The sequence below is a fragment of the Rhipicephalus microplus genome, chromosome 6, assembly GCF_043290135.1.
Source record: "Rhipicephalus microplus isolate Deutch F79 chromosome 6, USDA_Rmic, whole genome shotgun sequence".
Classification (NCBI taxonomy): domain Eukaryota; kingdom Metazoa; phylum Arthropoda; class Arachnida; order Ixodida; family Ixodidae; genus Rhipicephalus; species Rhipicephalus microplus.
In genome coordinates, this window is record NC_134705.1 from 199,188,893 (window position 1) to 199,200,429 (window position 11,537).

An 11,537-nucleotide genomic window follows, 5' to 3' on the forward strand; every position below is an offset into this window, starting at 1 on the left:
GTGCAATGCATAAGTTGTGGGCAGATAAAATATTAGCAACAGTTTTTGCAAACGGAAGTTACTTAAAAAGAATTACTGGTAAGTAGAAGAGTATGCGAATTGGTTGGTTTCATAAGAAAAGGAAAAAAAAAAGACGATTCTCACAGTGAGCAGAGCCCCAAAAGAAAACACAAAAGGTGTTTTTCCATTTAAGTACAATGTAAAATACACCTTTTTTTAACACTTGTATTCTATAGTGAAAAGTAAGGGTGTGCAAATATCGAATATTTTGAATATTATTTGAAGAGTGTCTGCTTTTCGACTTGCGCTGTAATTTTACAATTTGAACTTCCCGAAGACAGATACAGTCAACGTTCGATTGGCAACAATCCCTTCAGATATTCAACAAGCGTCACCACATAACAGTCTCATATTGCGGCAAAACAGCCTTTCTGACTGTGCTATGGTCGTAATGTACAGACTCGAGAAAATGCCTATTTCAACACGAAGATTACTTCTTCCGATTTTCAATATGTTTCACCCCATCATACACTCAAATCACGGCAAAGCTGCCTTTCAAGCTCAGCTACGATCGCAATATTGATTCGAGGGAAAAAAATAAATAACGCTGATTCCAACATGGAGATAGATGTGGCAGGAATAGGGACTCAATGATGTTTTGGTAAAAAAATCAGACCACGAAAATTTTTACCATTCAAACTTTCAGGTTATATATTGAGGTCTATGAGACAGATGTGAAACTCCAGGCTCAAAGAGAGCACACCATTGTCCATCACATCAGTTCTAAGCTTCCAGATAAGTTGAAAAAGGAGCAGAGGCTGAAAAAGTAACATATTTGCCTGTCATAGTATGTAAAATGTTTTTGGTAGAACTTTCGTCACACCAAATCATGTACATAGATACAGTTTAGCTTCTGCATTGCCTCATTCCTGATAAGACAACTTTAAAACAACACCGCGTGAGAGCTTCAACCTATCAAAAAGAAACACTTTCGTGTTGCTATCTTATAAGAAAATCCTTAGGAATTATCTCCGTTTTTTTTTTTTTTGCAGTGTCACTCAGATGTATAAAAATATTCTGGAAATATTTAAAAAATATTTTTTAAATGGTCCATTTGGTTCACGCTGACATCTTAATATTTTTATTCACTTTGCACCGAAAACTTTGCTATTTCCACAGCTCTATTGAAAAGTCACCCTTAAAAATCTTGAAAGATTCAAGCAAGCAGAAATTTTTACATATGCTTAGCACAAAGTATGTACGGACATGAACAGCAGGGGCGTTGCAAGAAACCCAATTTAGGAGGCGGGGTTCAGGGTTTCTGTGTGTGCATGTACATATATACTAAAAGTAACAATTTGGGGGATGGGATTCAACTCCTCAAATAAAAACCAAATTCTGGGGTTTTACACGATGCCACAAAACGATTATCACGTACCTCTTTGCATGCATCTAAAACTAGGTAAACTTTTTTTTTGTGCATTTCGTCTACCCCTCCCTTTAAAATGTGGCTGCCATAAATTAGTATTGAAACCGTATTCTAATGCTTGGCAGTGATACACCGAAGCTACGATGGCAAGTTATCACATGGCAACTGCACCGATTCATATACATGGATGCACATCTGTCACAATAAACCCTGGTTATTGACGGCCTAATGCCATTTTCAGCATGAAATAAAAATAGCAGTTCTCTAGACTTTCAGCATCAAGATGGTTCATTTTAATATCCTTGTGCAAATACGTCACACAAATTTCACACAACAAACTTGTCGTTCAGGCTGTTCGGTATCTCAAGTATCATAAATAATCAATGCTAATTGGTTCTGGGAGGGCTATTTGAACACACAGTGAACACTAAGCACTGCGTCCGGTGTATTTACGGTTTCATTTTCTTTTTCTATATTCTGCCACAATGAATGAACGTTACACAGTCTAAGCATTAAATGCAGATGGCTTTCAATCGAAATCTGACAATGAAATGATTATTTCGAGTTGTTCTAGATGAAAATGGAGATGTTTATTGCTGTCCTTCACCGTCGTAAACCTGAATGACGTCCATGACGAGGTCGGCAAGCTTCTCTCGAGACAGGTTTTCGCAAAACGTCTCGTACCAGCTGAGCACACCGTCCTCTCCGTGCGGCACTCGCACGTCGTAGGCGAGCAGAGCCACCTGAATGACGGCCACCGCCAACTCCTGAGGCGGATAGCACAAGCAGCTGGGCTGCAGGTACATGTCGCACAGCAGCGACCACGCCACTTGCGCCAACGGAATCTGGCACGGCGGACCGCTGCGTGCTCCTCCACCTCCGCCGCACGTCAGCGGACCCAACCAGTCATTCAGTGACCGGAGGTAGTGAAGGAGGTACTGCAAACACACTTCCTTTTGTAGGTGCAGAAATTTTTCCAGGGGCTCATTAATATGCTGAACAAATTAGTTGAACTGACAATTAGGGCAGGGAGAGCATACAGGATGTTAGTGAAATCAAGAAGTGTTTTATTAAAATGTATACACAGAATGCATAGAAAATACTTCAGCCAACAGCCTACATGGCTAGTACAATGTCCAACGCAAAATGTGCATAAGGATTAGCAATGCATGTGATTGGAATGAAGTGATGTTTCATACATATGCAAATTTTCATTATGTACACGTTTGTCTACGAAAAAAAGGTGTTGCAATTTACAAGACTTGCCCATGGTCAGACGTGTAAGTCAAAGGTTGCGGGTTTCAGATCCCAAAGTCGGAAAAAATAATATTTGTCCAATTCATTATATGTCAATTTATGACATAATAAGTAAATTACAGTTAAAGACAACAATTAATGTCCCCAATACTTTCCTTGCCCTAATTGTCTGCTTCATTTATTTCATTTTGTATAGCACTACATGCACGTGTTGATGGGCTTTTAGACATAACGATAAGCTCCGACTGAGTCTACCAAAAGACGACTGTTATATTGTCAAATTGTTCCGATGGTGAAGAATACAGCAGCCAGAATGGTAAAAATATAAATTTTATTAGGATATCTTGTGCCCAATGAAAGAACACATTAACAGCATAACAAAAAAGGCAAGCACAATCATCAAAATCTAATCTATGGTTAAAATGTATACACATGCAGAACTGTATTCCACCACAATTGCCGGCAGAGAAATAAGTCCTTCAATGCACCACACTATTCCTCATGTTGAGCATGCAATATCATAACAGTCACTAATAACACTCAGAAATAAAACACAAAGGTGTGTCTTACATAAAGTAATAAGTTCACAATATTTCACAGCTAGTGAGAAACAGTCACTCTAAAAAGCACAAATATAAAAGGGAGTAATGATATTCTCAAGGTGAACATTTCTCAGGTCACACGCAGTATTCTCAGGTCCACACAAAGTTTTGCGCTCTTTCACAAATTCTTTCATATCACACTTAAGCAAGCACCATGCATCATGCCCGGTGCACGAATTTTTCACCACATCATCCAAGGCGAGTCCCACGCACACGTGCCCAAACTGCTCAGTTCTCTGCCTCGTTCATTCTACATACTGCCAAAAACCGGAATGGCCTCTCTGCTGACATTAACTCCCTTACCTGCCTGTCCTTGTTTCAATGTGTAATTAATCAATACAAAATCAACTGATATGTGAATCACGTGAAAAATTGTTAACCCCTCCCTTATGCACTGTCTCTTTAGGAGGCTTTTAAATAAATAAACTGTACGGTCAGTATTCGAGCTGAAAGGTGACTCTTGGATGCAACTTACACATAATGAAATTCATAAAAACACTGCATTTCCCAGTGTGTAAAACAATATATGATGGACTTACCCGGTGAGGATGGTCGACGGAGAGTCTGAACTCTAAGACCCGCAGCATAAGCAGCTCAGTCTGGACGATGGAATCACGGAGGCACCAGTACTCTTCTCCCAGTGGCAAGGGGTCAGACAATGGAAAGGAACACCTGCAAAAATGCGAAAAAGTACAAGAAAGAAAGAGTCAGGGGCCCTTCCCCAATCTGGAAAATGAGGGCGAACGAAGCTTGGAGTTCCTGCCTGGTCAACCATTTTCCTTTCTACCTCGCGAACTTTCTGCTTCTTCCATGCAGGGAAGTGAACCTTCATCGCTGTGCATTTTGCATTTCAGTTGGTACAGGCAATGACGAGACGGTCCGATGTTCATATCCAGGCAACAATTAAATGTCGCAACGTGAAATGACAAGGGGCCTTGACGAAGATTGTATCGCCACGTGAAAAAGAGCAAATGCAAAACAAGCCCACAATCGATAGAGTATCAGTTACTTCAAGCAATGCCATTGCCAGGGATTGGCACGCTGGGCCCGTACCTCCCTCCCCCCCCCCCCCCCATTTTTTTCGACATGGCATATAGAAAAAAACAGAAAAATCATTTTAAAAAGGTGCTCCCCCCTCCTGGAAAAAATTTCTGCCTACACCCCTGCCTACAAGGGCCTCATTGCAGTATACCTGCGATTCTGTACAATTACTGGCACTGAATTTTTTGCAAACAATGTCACCACTATTGCCCCCGAAATCTAAAACACGTAAAAGCTTCGTTTAAAAACTTTTAACGAGGAAGCCACGTGTAAACAGCTGCTGTACAAACAATGGCAATATCCCCTGCTATGGACCGGGTGCATCTATTTTGTGAAATATTCTCCATGCTGTCCCTTTATTTAATCTGCTATCATTGTCTGGCAGTCGCCCACAACTCTGACAGGGCAACATTGGTCGAGATCTGCTACCACTGTGTGCCACGGAAATGACCTAAAAATTGAAATGCCCACATCGAATAAAGACATTACTGTGAGGTGCCCTGTAACGGCCACCTTAGCCGGCACCGAATAAGCAACACTTGCTTTTTAAGAGGGTCAATTCACTCCAACCCCGCCCCCCTGCATGTTCTACCAAGCACAAAACGCTGTTAATGCTTTGCATTACAAGTGTGCTTTATCCGATTCCACTATCCCGTGGGACAGATATATAGGCCAAACTGGCTTGCTGCCTCAATCAGACGCTGGAAGAAGATTATTACAATGTGGAAAGCCATTCAGTGACCTATAGCAATTGTTAATGTGTGCCGAGTTTCAATCAATTTGAAGCGCTGTATAACCACTTTTTTTTTTCAACTACTCAAGAGACTATCAAGTGCATTCTATAGCAAGGACTGACAGTATGTGTTTTACTGCACCATTTCCATGTCTGTCTACACAAAAAATGCTATTTCATAATCAGTGCAACCGTGCATGAATGGCTAACACGTGTTTCACGACTAATGATGGTACAGTCTTCCTTCAGCATGAAGCTTGGATGATACTCGTTGACGCTTTCGTGTGAATATGTGTTGCAAGGTACTATATTAATAAGAATAATTCAAGTTAATCCCGTGTTCCCCTTTTAGCTTAGCTTTCTTTTTTTTTCCTTTCCTTGACGCATTGCAATAATTTTATTATATTTCGTGCACGTCAGCAACTACTCATTTTCAGTGTTCAACAATGGTGGGTATTGAAGATCAAGTGCAAGTAATTTTGTAGCCAAGGGCTACTGCAATGGTTGTGTCCTGGAGGAATTGGGGGGCCGTGAAGCAGTGCTACTCAATGCTGTGTTACTAAAGCACAATTTACGAGTTTCGCACATCACATGACAGGCACAATCTATCCACTCCCTCTCTAGGCGCATGTGGGAGATCGATTTAAACAGTGGACGTCGTATTTCTCCCAAATTAATCGATCAATCAGATATACTCGTTTGAACCACGCACTTGTGGAAGACGTTCACCACGTCCCGTATTTTGAGGCTGTCCTCCTCGACTTTGCCGGCCAAGTACATCGCCGTCGCAGCCACCAACTGGGAGAGAAAAAGAGGCGGCAGAGACACACGGTGAGCAACTGTTCCGTAGCTTCACGGGGTTCGAGGGAAACTGCACTCACGTAGAAGTCATAATCGTCCGGCGAACACTCCTGGAAAAAGCGGTGAAAGTACGTGGCGGCCGTGGCAATAGTCTGCGGTTTGGCCTCCAACTTGGTACCTGCAAATGTAGCAGGCGAGAACCGATCTGAAACGACGCTTCGCCAACCACGAAAAATTTACACCGATGCACTACTAACTGCGACCGAGTCCGATTGGGATCAGAGATAAGAACATTGTTAAGCTACACAGGCGCCATCGACAGTCAATATAATTCGATCCAGATTAGTACCGATTTCTATAAAATCGTGGGACTCGCGTATTCACTCACCTGCTTCAAATAACATCCTCACAGAGCCGACGTACGTCGGCGGCTTTTGAGCAGCCATCGTCAGAAGACGTCTTTTTGCTTGATTTTAAACTTTGCGGACCACGCCAGCTACGCTACACGACTAGCGCGTCGACATGTATTCGCGGCTGCTCCAACTAAACGCAATTTAAGGCAAAACTTATCGCTCAGTTGTACCGCACACGCGAACGCGCCGGTAACGCGGAGTCTTTTGTGTATGCGCAAATGCGGCCAAGATAAGGTGGCTTTGTTTGTGAACGTTTGCAAGGCGTAAATACATAGCCTTCAAGATTGGTAAACAAAAAAAAGTAACTGACATAAAATTGGTTCAGTACACTAAACAAAAACAAAAATTACAGTATCTATTAGGCTGACTTTTTGTACCTAAAACGAGAAAAAAAGAAGGTTTAAGGATGATGGGAAAACTTTTTGACGTGAATAGTTGGCAGGGAAATATTTTCACGTCCACAGCCAGCGCGTTTGTTGTCAAAATGGCGGCTCCCATGCAAGGTTTGCCTGCCGGGGGCTCCGTCCCCCCAGGTGGACCTCCCAATCCATCTATGCCGCCTCAACATCCAAATCAACCTCAGGCAGGTCATTCCTCGCAAGGGCAGACGTCTACAACCGAGGTCAAGTTCGACAACGTGGCCAAAGTGAAGGCCCTTGTGTGGTCTCTGAAAGACGCACTCTCGGTAAGGCATCGTCACGTATGTTAACGTGACATTATGTTATTGTCACACGATAGTTGCTGTGTTATAGATGTTCTACAATTCAGAAAGACACTCGTGTTCCAACTGTTGCGCCTCAATAAACTAAATATGGTATGTAATAGACATTGGGCGTTCTTCGAGCAGTCTTGTTAAAACAACGTAACCAAGCTTCTCTACATTGTAAGCACCAGCGAAGTGCTGTTACTTGCGTTAGGCGCCTCGCCATCTACTTTGGATGGCGAAATAGACGAAGTAAAGTTTTCCTGTGGAGCTATCGCACGCACCGTGACCATTCTAGGGACCATGCCGTGACGATGCATTCCGCCCTTGCTACAATGGATACCTGCGGGAAAGCTTCCTCGTGGGCGTTGCAACTCGTGTATAAGAAGTGGCAACGTTTGTCCAAAAATTACACTTCCTCAGGTCGCGGCTTCGATCCCGGCTGCTGTGACGTGTACAGTTCGTGTTGGTACTGTGTGGCGTCAATGGAGAGCACCAAGTGGTCAGTTCTCCAAGAGATGCTACTAATATTCGCATAGTTTTCCATCCACGCGTTATCTTTTTTCCCTCATTTATGATTATCTGGCTATGCCTCGCTGTTCGCAATGACATCTGGGGTCTAACGTCTCGAAACGACGACATGATTATCAGTGGAGGGCTCCATAAGGTTCGGCCATGGGTATACTTTAACGTGCATGACATCGCTTTGTACACGGGCTTCTAGAATTTCACCTACATTGAAAAGCGACCGCCGCGGCTGGAGTCGAACCGGCGACCTTCGGGGCAGCAGCTGTGCACCGTAACCGCTACGCCACCGTGGTTGGACCGCCAACGTTCTACTTACCTCCATTTATGTATTGTTAGGACGACCTCACAACAGCTGGTACTTTGCGAGCTCCATCGCTTTACTTACCGGGCTGCTCTATTTTATTTTGTCAAAATAAACATTGATTGACTGATTGATCATTCTAGCTTTCTCCAGTTGAAATGGAAATAACCTGTTGATTGATTCATGTGCCTCTTTTACCTTATCGCAGAACCTGGTGAGGGTGGCAGCTACGAACATATATCATACAGCCGCAGTGGACAATGGAGTGTGAGTATGCACCTCGAATCATTTTAAGATACATTGTTTTTATCTTTTTTTTTTTCAATATACTACAGACCTTCTTGGTCCAAGCAGGAGTTTAGACAAGACATGCAGAATGTTTTCAGTGGTGTCACATGCTCAAAGAAACGAAAATTATTCAATGCTGAGTGTAAGGTTAACAAGAGTGTCAAGGACACAATGTGCAGCTCGCGTGCAAAAAACACACAAACCCAAAACATTGTGAAAGAACGAACAGTTCATAATAAAATTGTCACTACAAAGTACCGAAAAAGCGCCCGTCCTCCCTTTTTCGGGAGATTTGAATTATGTTCCAATGACACAGCGAACACCCCCCCCCCTTCCTCCTGCCATATTTTGTATTATTTGCCTGTAGAGGGTCAGTAAAGCATCTAGTGAATGGGTACTCAATAAACCATACCGTTTGAAACAAGTTTGTGCATTCTTTATTCTTAGCAGCTGTTCTACCCCCATCTTGAATTTTGTCCTGCAACTGAGCAAGGCACCCCCTTCAAATATCGTTGGATCGTTTTTCACAGTAAGGAGGGGAGGTGTGCGTGTAAAGGGTTTGCAAGGGATATTACAGCAGTGTTATGTTCCAAGTTTGTTAAAGCAAATAGAGTGTGTCTGCTTAACTTTTTTTGTTTTATTATTGGCTGGCAGGCGAGCGAACACATCGGACGAGTCAGCACCTCCAAGACTGGACAAGGCTCTCGAAGATTTCTTCTCAATTTGCAACCAGATCGAGCTGAATCTTGTACGTAGTCTCGGCCACGCCCAAACATTTCGTGGCAGCTCTGCTGCGACATTCAAGATGAAAGGCAACGAAACGGTTTCCTTTATCATGAAGATGCATGCTTTGATGGTTATTGTGAATATTGTGCTGCCTATTACCTTCATTCATTCATACAGCCTGAGCAATTGCAGCAACATCGGTGGAATTGCAGCAGCATGCTTACGATGCTGTACTTAAGTTTTCACAAATGCCGGATAATTTGCAGTGTGTTTAAAGTAAATGTCATGTGAATAGTGTGATATTTTTTATTTTATATAGGTTGTACAACCTATGTTATAATAATATTGATATTGGCAAACTGTTATCCTGCTGCTTTGGCAAAGTAAAGGCTTTTCTTAGGAGGATTAAGCCCTCTTTTTGCCTTGTGAGCGAACCTTGTATTTTCCTGCCCAAATGAAAAAAAAAATTCCAAATAAGCGTATGACCCGTCACACTTGTTTTGTGGTCGAAGTTGTCGACAGCAGACCCTAAGGCCTCGAGATACAGTTCAAGCTGTGGCAGCTCGCATTCCAATGGATGCTAAGTGCTAAATGCTTGTTTAGGCTCAAGTTTAGGTGCATGCTGAAAAACGTGTGGTTGAAATTTCCAGAGGCTTTTGCTACAGCATTCCTCATGAACATATCATGGTTTTGGCACATAGAATTCCAACAATTATTTTTATTGTTATCACTTAATATCAGCAGTTGCACGCTTGTGGAAGCAATCTATAATTTGTGGCATGTTTACAATATGTTTGTTGTGAATATATTGATATTTTTTATTGTACAGCATATTTTGTTTATTCTACAATGTTGCACTAATTACTTACATTTCATGAAGAAAAGTCCACAATTTGCAGCATGTTAAAAGTCAACGTATTGTCAGTAGTTCAATATTTTCTATTCTATTAGATGTTTAATTTGTCTTAATATTAATAATGGCAACCCATTACCTCTGATACTTCAGTGAAATGAAGGCCTTAGCAGCATAGGTTGGCAAACTCACTTGCAACTCAACTCACTCACACTCAGATCGCATGGCGAGTCTAGGTCAGTCAGTAATATTTTTGCCAGTTTGAGGCAGTGAGTCCGGTTGAGGAAAATTTTGGCAAGTCCTATTTCGAGTGAGCCCTAACCCTAAAATATATTTCTTGAGCAAGTCTGAGTGAGGTCAATATTTTTAATTTATCCGTGTTCAAGAGGATTACGCTTTCATTTTTCCTTGCAAGCAAGCCACGTTTTATTCGTTTTGATGAAGTAAATAAGTTACATAATTCAGTGGGTCACGCATTGTGCGCTGAGTGCGGTGGGTTCAGCTCGTGCATGACCATCCTGTTCTGTGCACCAGCGAACCATCCAGGAGTGTGCACTGCAGCTGCGAGACAGCCACCAGTACCTGCCCGTGCCTGTCGTGGCAACCAAGCCAGACCCAAGCAATCCGCAGGACGGGACACTCTCCTACAGTCAGTACATCAACACCATTCGAGCGCAGGTCAGCTTTGCTAATACTGTTCACGACGTTCTCAACGAAGGTGCCCGAAGAATCAACCAGCCAGAATAGCCTGTCTCTGTGTGATTCCTCATTCGCAACGTAATAGGTGTACAAGTTGTCTTTTGGTAGTACTAACCACTTCATAATAAAGCTTTGTCATTGTCACACATCAGATTCCGTGTATGCACTCCACTGCTTTAGCCCAGCTGTTGCAATGCCAGCTGCCTTGTATTGCTATTGCTATGACGAAAACAAAATATTACTCGAGCTTTAGCTTGAGCTAGCAGAACAAAGAGTGAAGCGAGTTAAGTACCAACCATAGAAAGAAATCGGACAGGGCAAGCCCGAAAAAGTGAATGGAAGATTACCTCAACTGCTGAACATATGGAAATGAAAAATTTGCATGTTCAGTGTACAGAGGTTAAACTTGTCTAGAGCACTAGAACAGCCCTCCTGCTTCTGACTACACTGACAATGTTTTCTGTTTACTTCTGGTTTGAAAGAGCCGAAATTATTGCATGCATGGCCACTAAGGATGCATTCTCACACGTGGGCTGCCTCGAACAACTTGTGATGAGAATACACGGCACTGGCATGTGCTGGAATGTGCTTTCCAGCGTTCTTGACGCGCGTATTCACTTCTGTACATGCTGAAATCTGTAAAACAAAAGTTTCGTTACACACAAAGTGAATCCAATCTTCTGATGGTACAGTTGTCCTTGATTTCATCCTATGCAGCTTGTAATCTCAGGCAATGTGAAGGTCGTAAATTTATAGTTTTGTGGGTTGAAGTTGATCTTGTGACATTTAGAGTTGATGATGTCTCTGGAAATGCCTGTGCTAGAAGAATGTCTTCCGAAATGGATGGAAAAAGAAAAATGTTCCTTTATTTTTTGCATTTTCACAGAAGGTAAAACATGGTGCGATGGAGAGATGTGGTGAAACATTCAGAAGGCAAAATGGGTGTTGTACTTTAGTCATCTGAATGTGAGATTCCGTGAGCAGGAAATGTGTGGAGGTTCTCCTCGCTTGACTGCACTTTCAAAGTTCATTAACTGGTACAGACAATCTGACTATGTAAATTGTACCTGTTGCTAGACTTCACAAAGTAGCAAGGCTGGTGATGTTGGTGAAGTTTGTAAGTAAACCTAAGTGCCTTGAACAGTGAGCACAAGCAATAAAAA

The 11,537-nt window shown here is 42.4% G+C and overlaps 2 protein-coding genes across 2 annotated transcripts; one reads left to right on the forward strand and one right to left on the reverse strand.

The window, feature by feature from the left end:
- Positions 1–1,699: 1,699 nt before the first annotated feature.
- On the reverse strand, positions 1,700–6,458 carry koko (cyclin Q). The gene is made up of 5 exons (XM_075867541.1): positions 6,252–6,458; positions 5,944–6,041; positions 5,775–5,860; positions 3,828–3,960; positions 1,700–2,367 (listed from the first exon to the last, which is right to left on the reverse strand). Exons 1-5 carry the CDS (start codon positions 6,307–6,309, stop codon positions 2,020–2,022), a joined length of 723 nt encoding a protein of 240 aa, XP_075723656.1. The 5' UTR covers positions 6,310–6,458; the 3' UTR covers positions 1,700–2,019.
- Positions 6,459–6,734: 276 nt separating this feature from the next.
- ix (mediator complex subunit intersex) lies at positions 6,735–10,525 on the forward strand. The gene is made up of 4 exons (XM_075867542.1): positions 6,735–6,961; positions 8,017–8,075; positions 8,751–8,844; positions 10,210–10,525. The coding sequence occupies exons 1-4, from the start codon at positions 6,761–6,763 to the stop codon at positions 10,420–10,422; spliced, it is 567 nt and encodes a 188-aa protein (XP_075723657.1). The 5' UTR covers positions 6,735–6,760; the 3' UTR covers positions 10,423–10,525.
- The last annotated feature ends 1,012 nt before the right edge of the window (positions 10,526–11,537 follow it).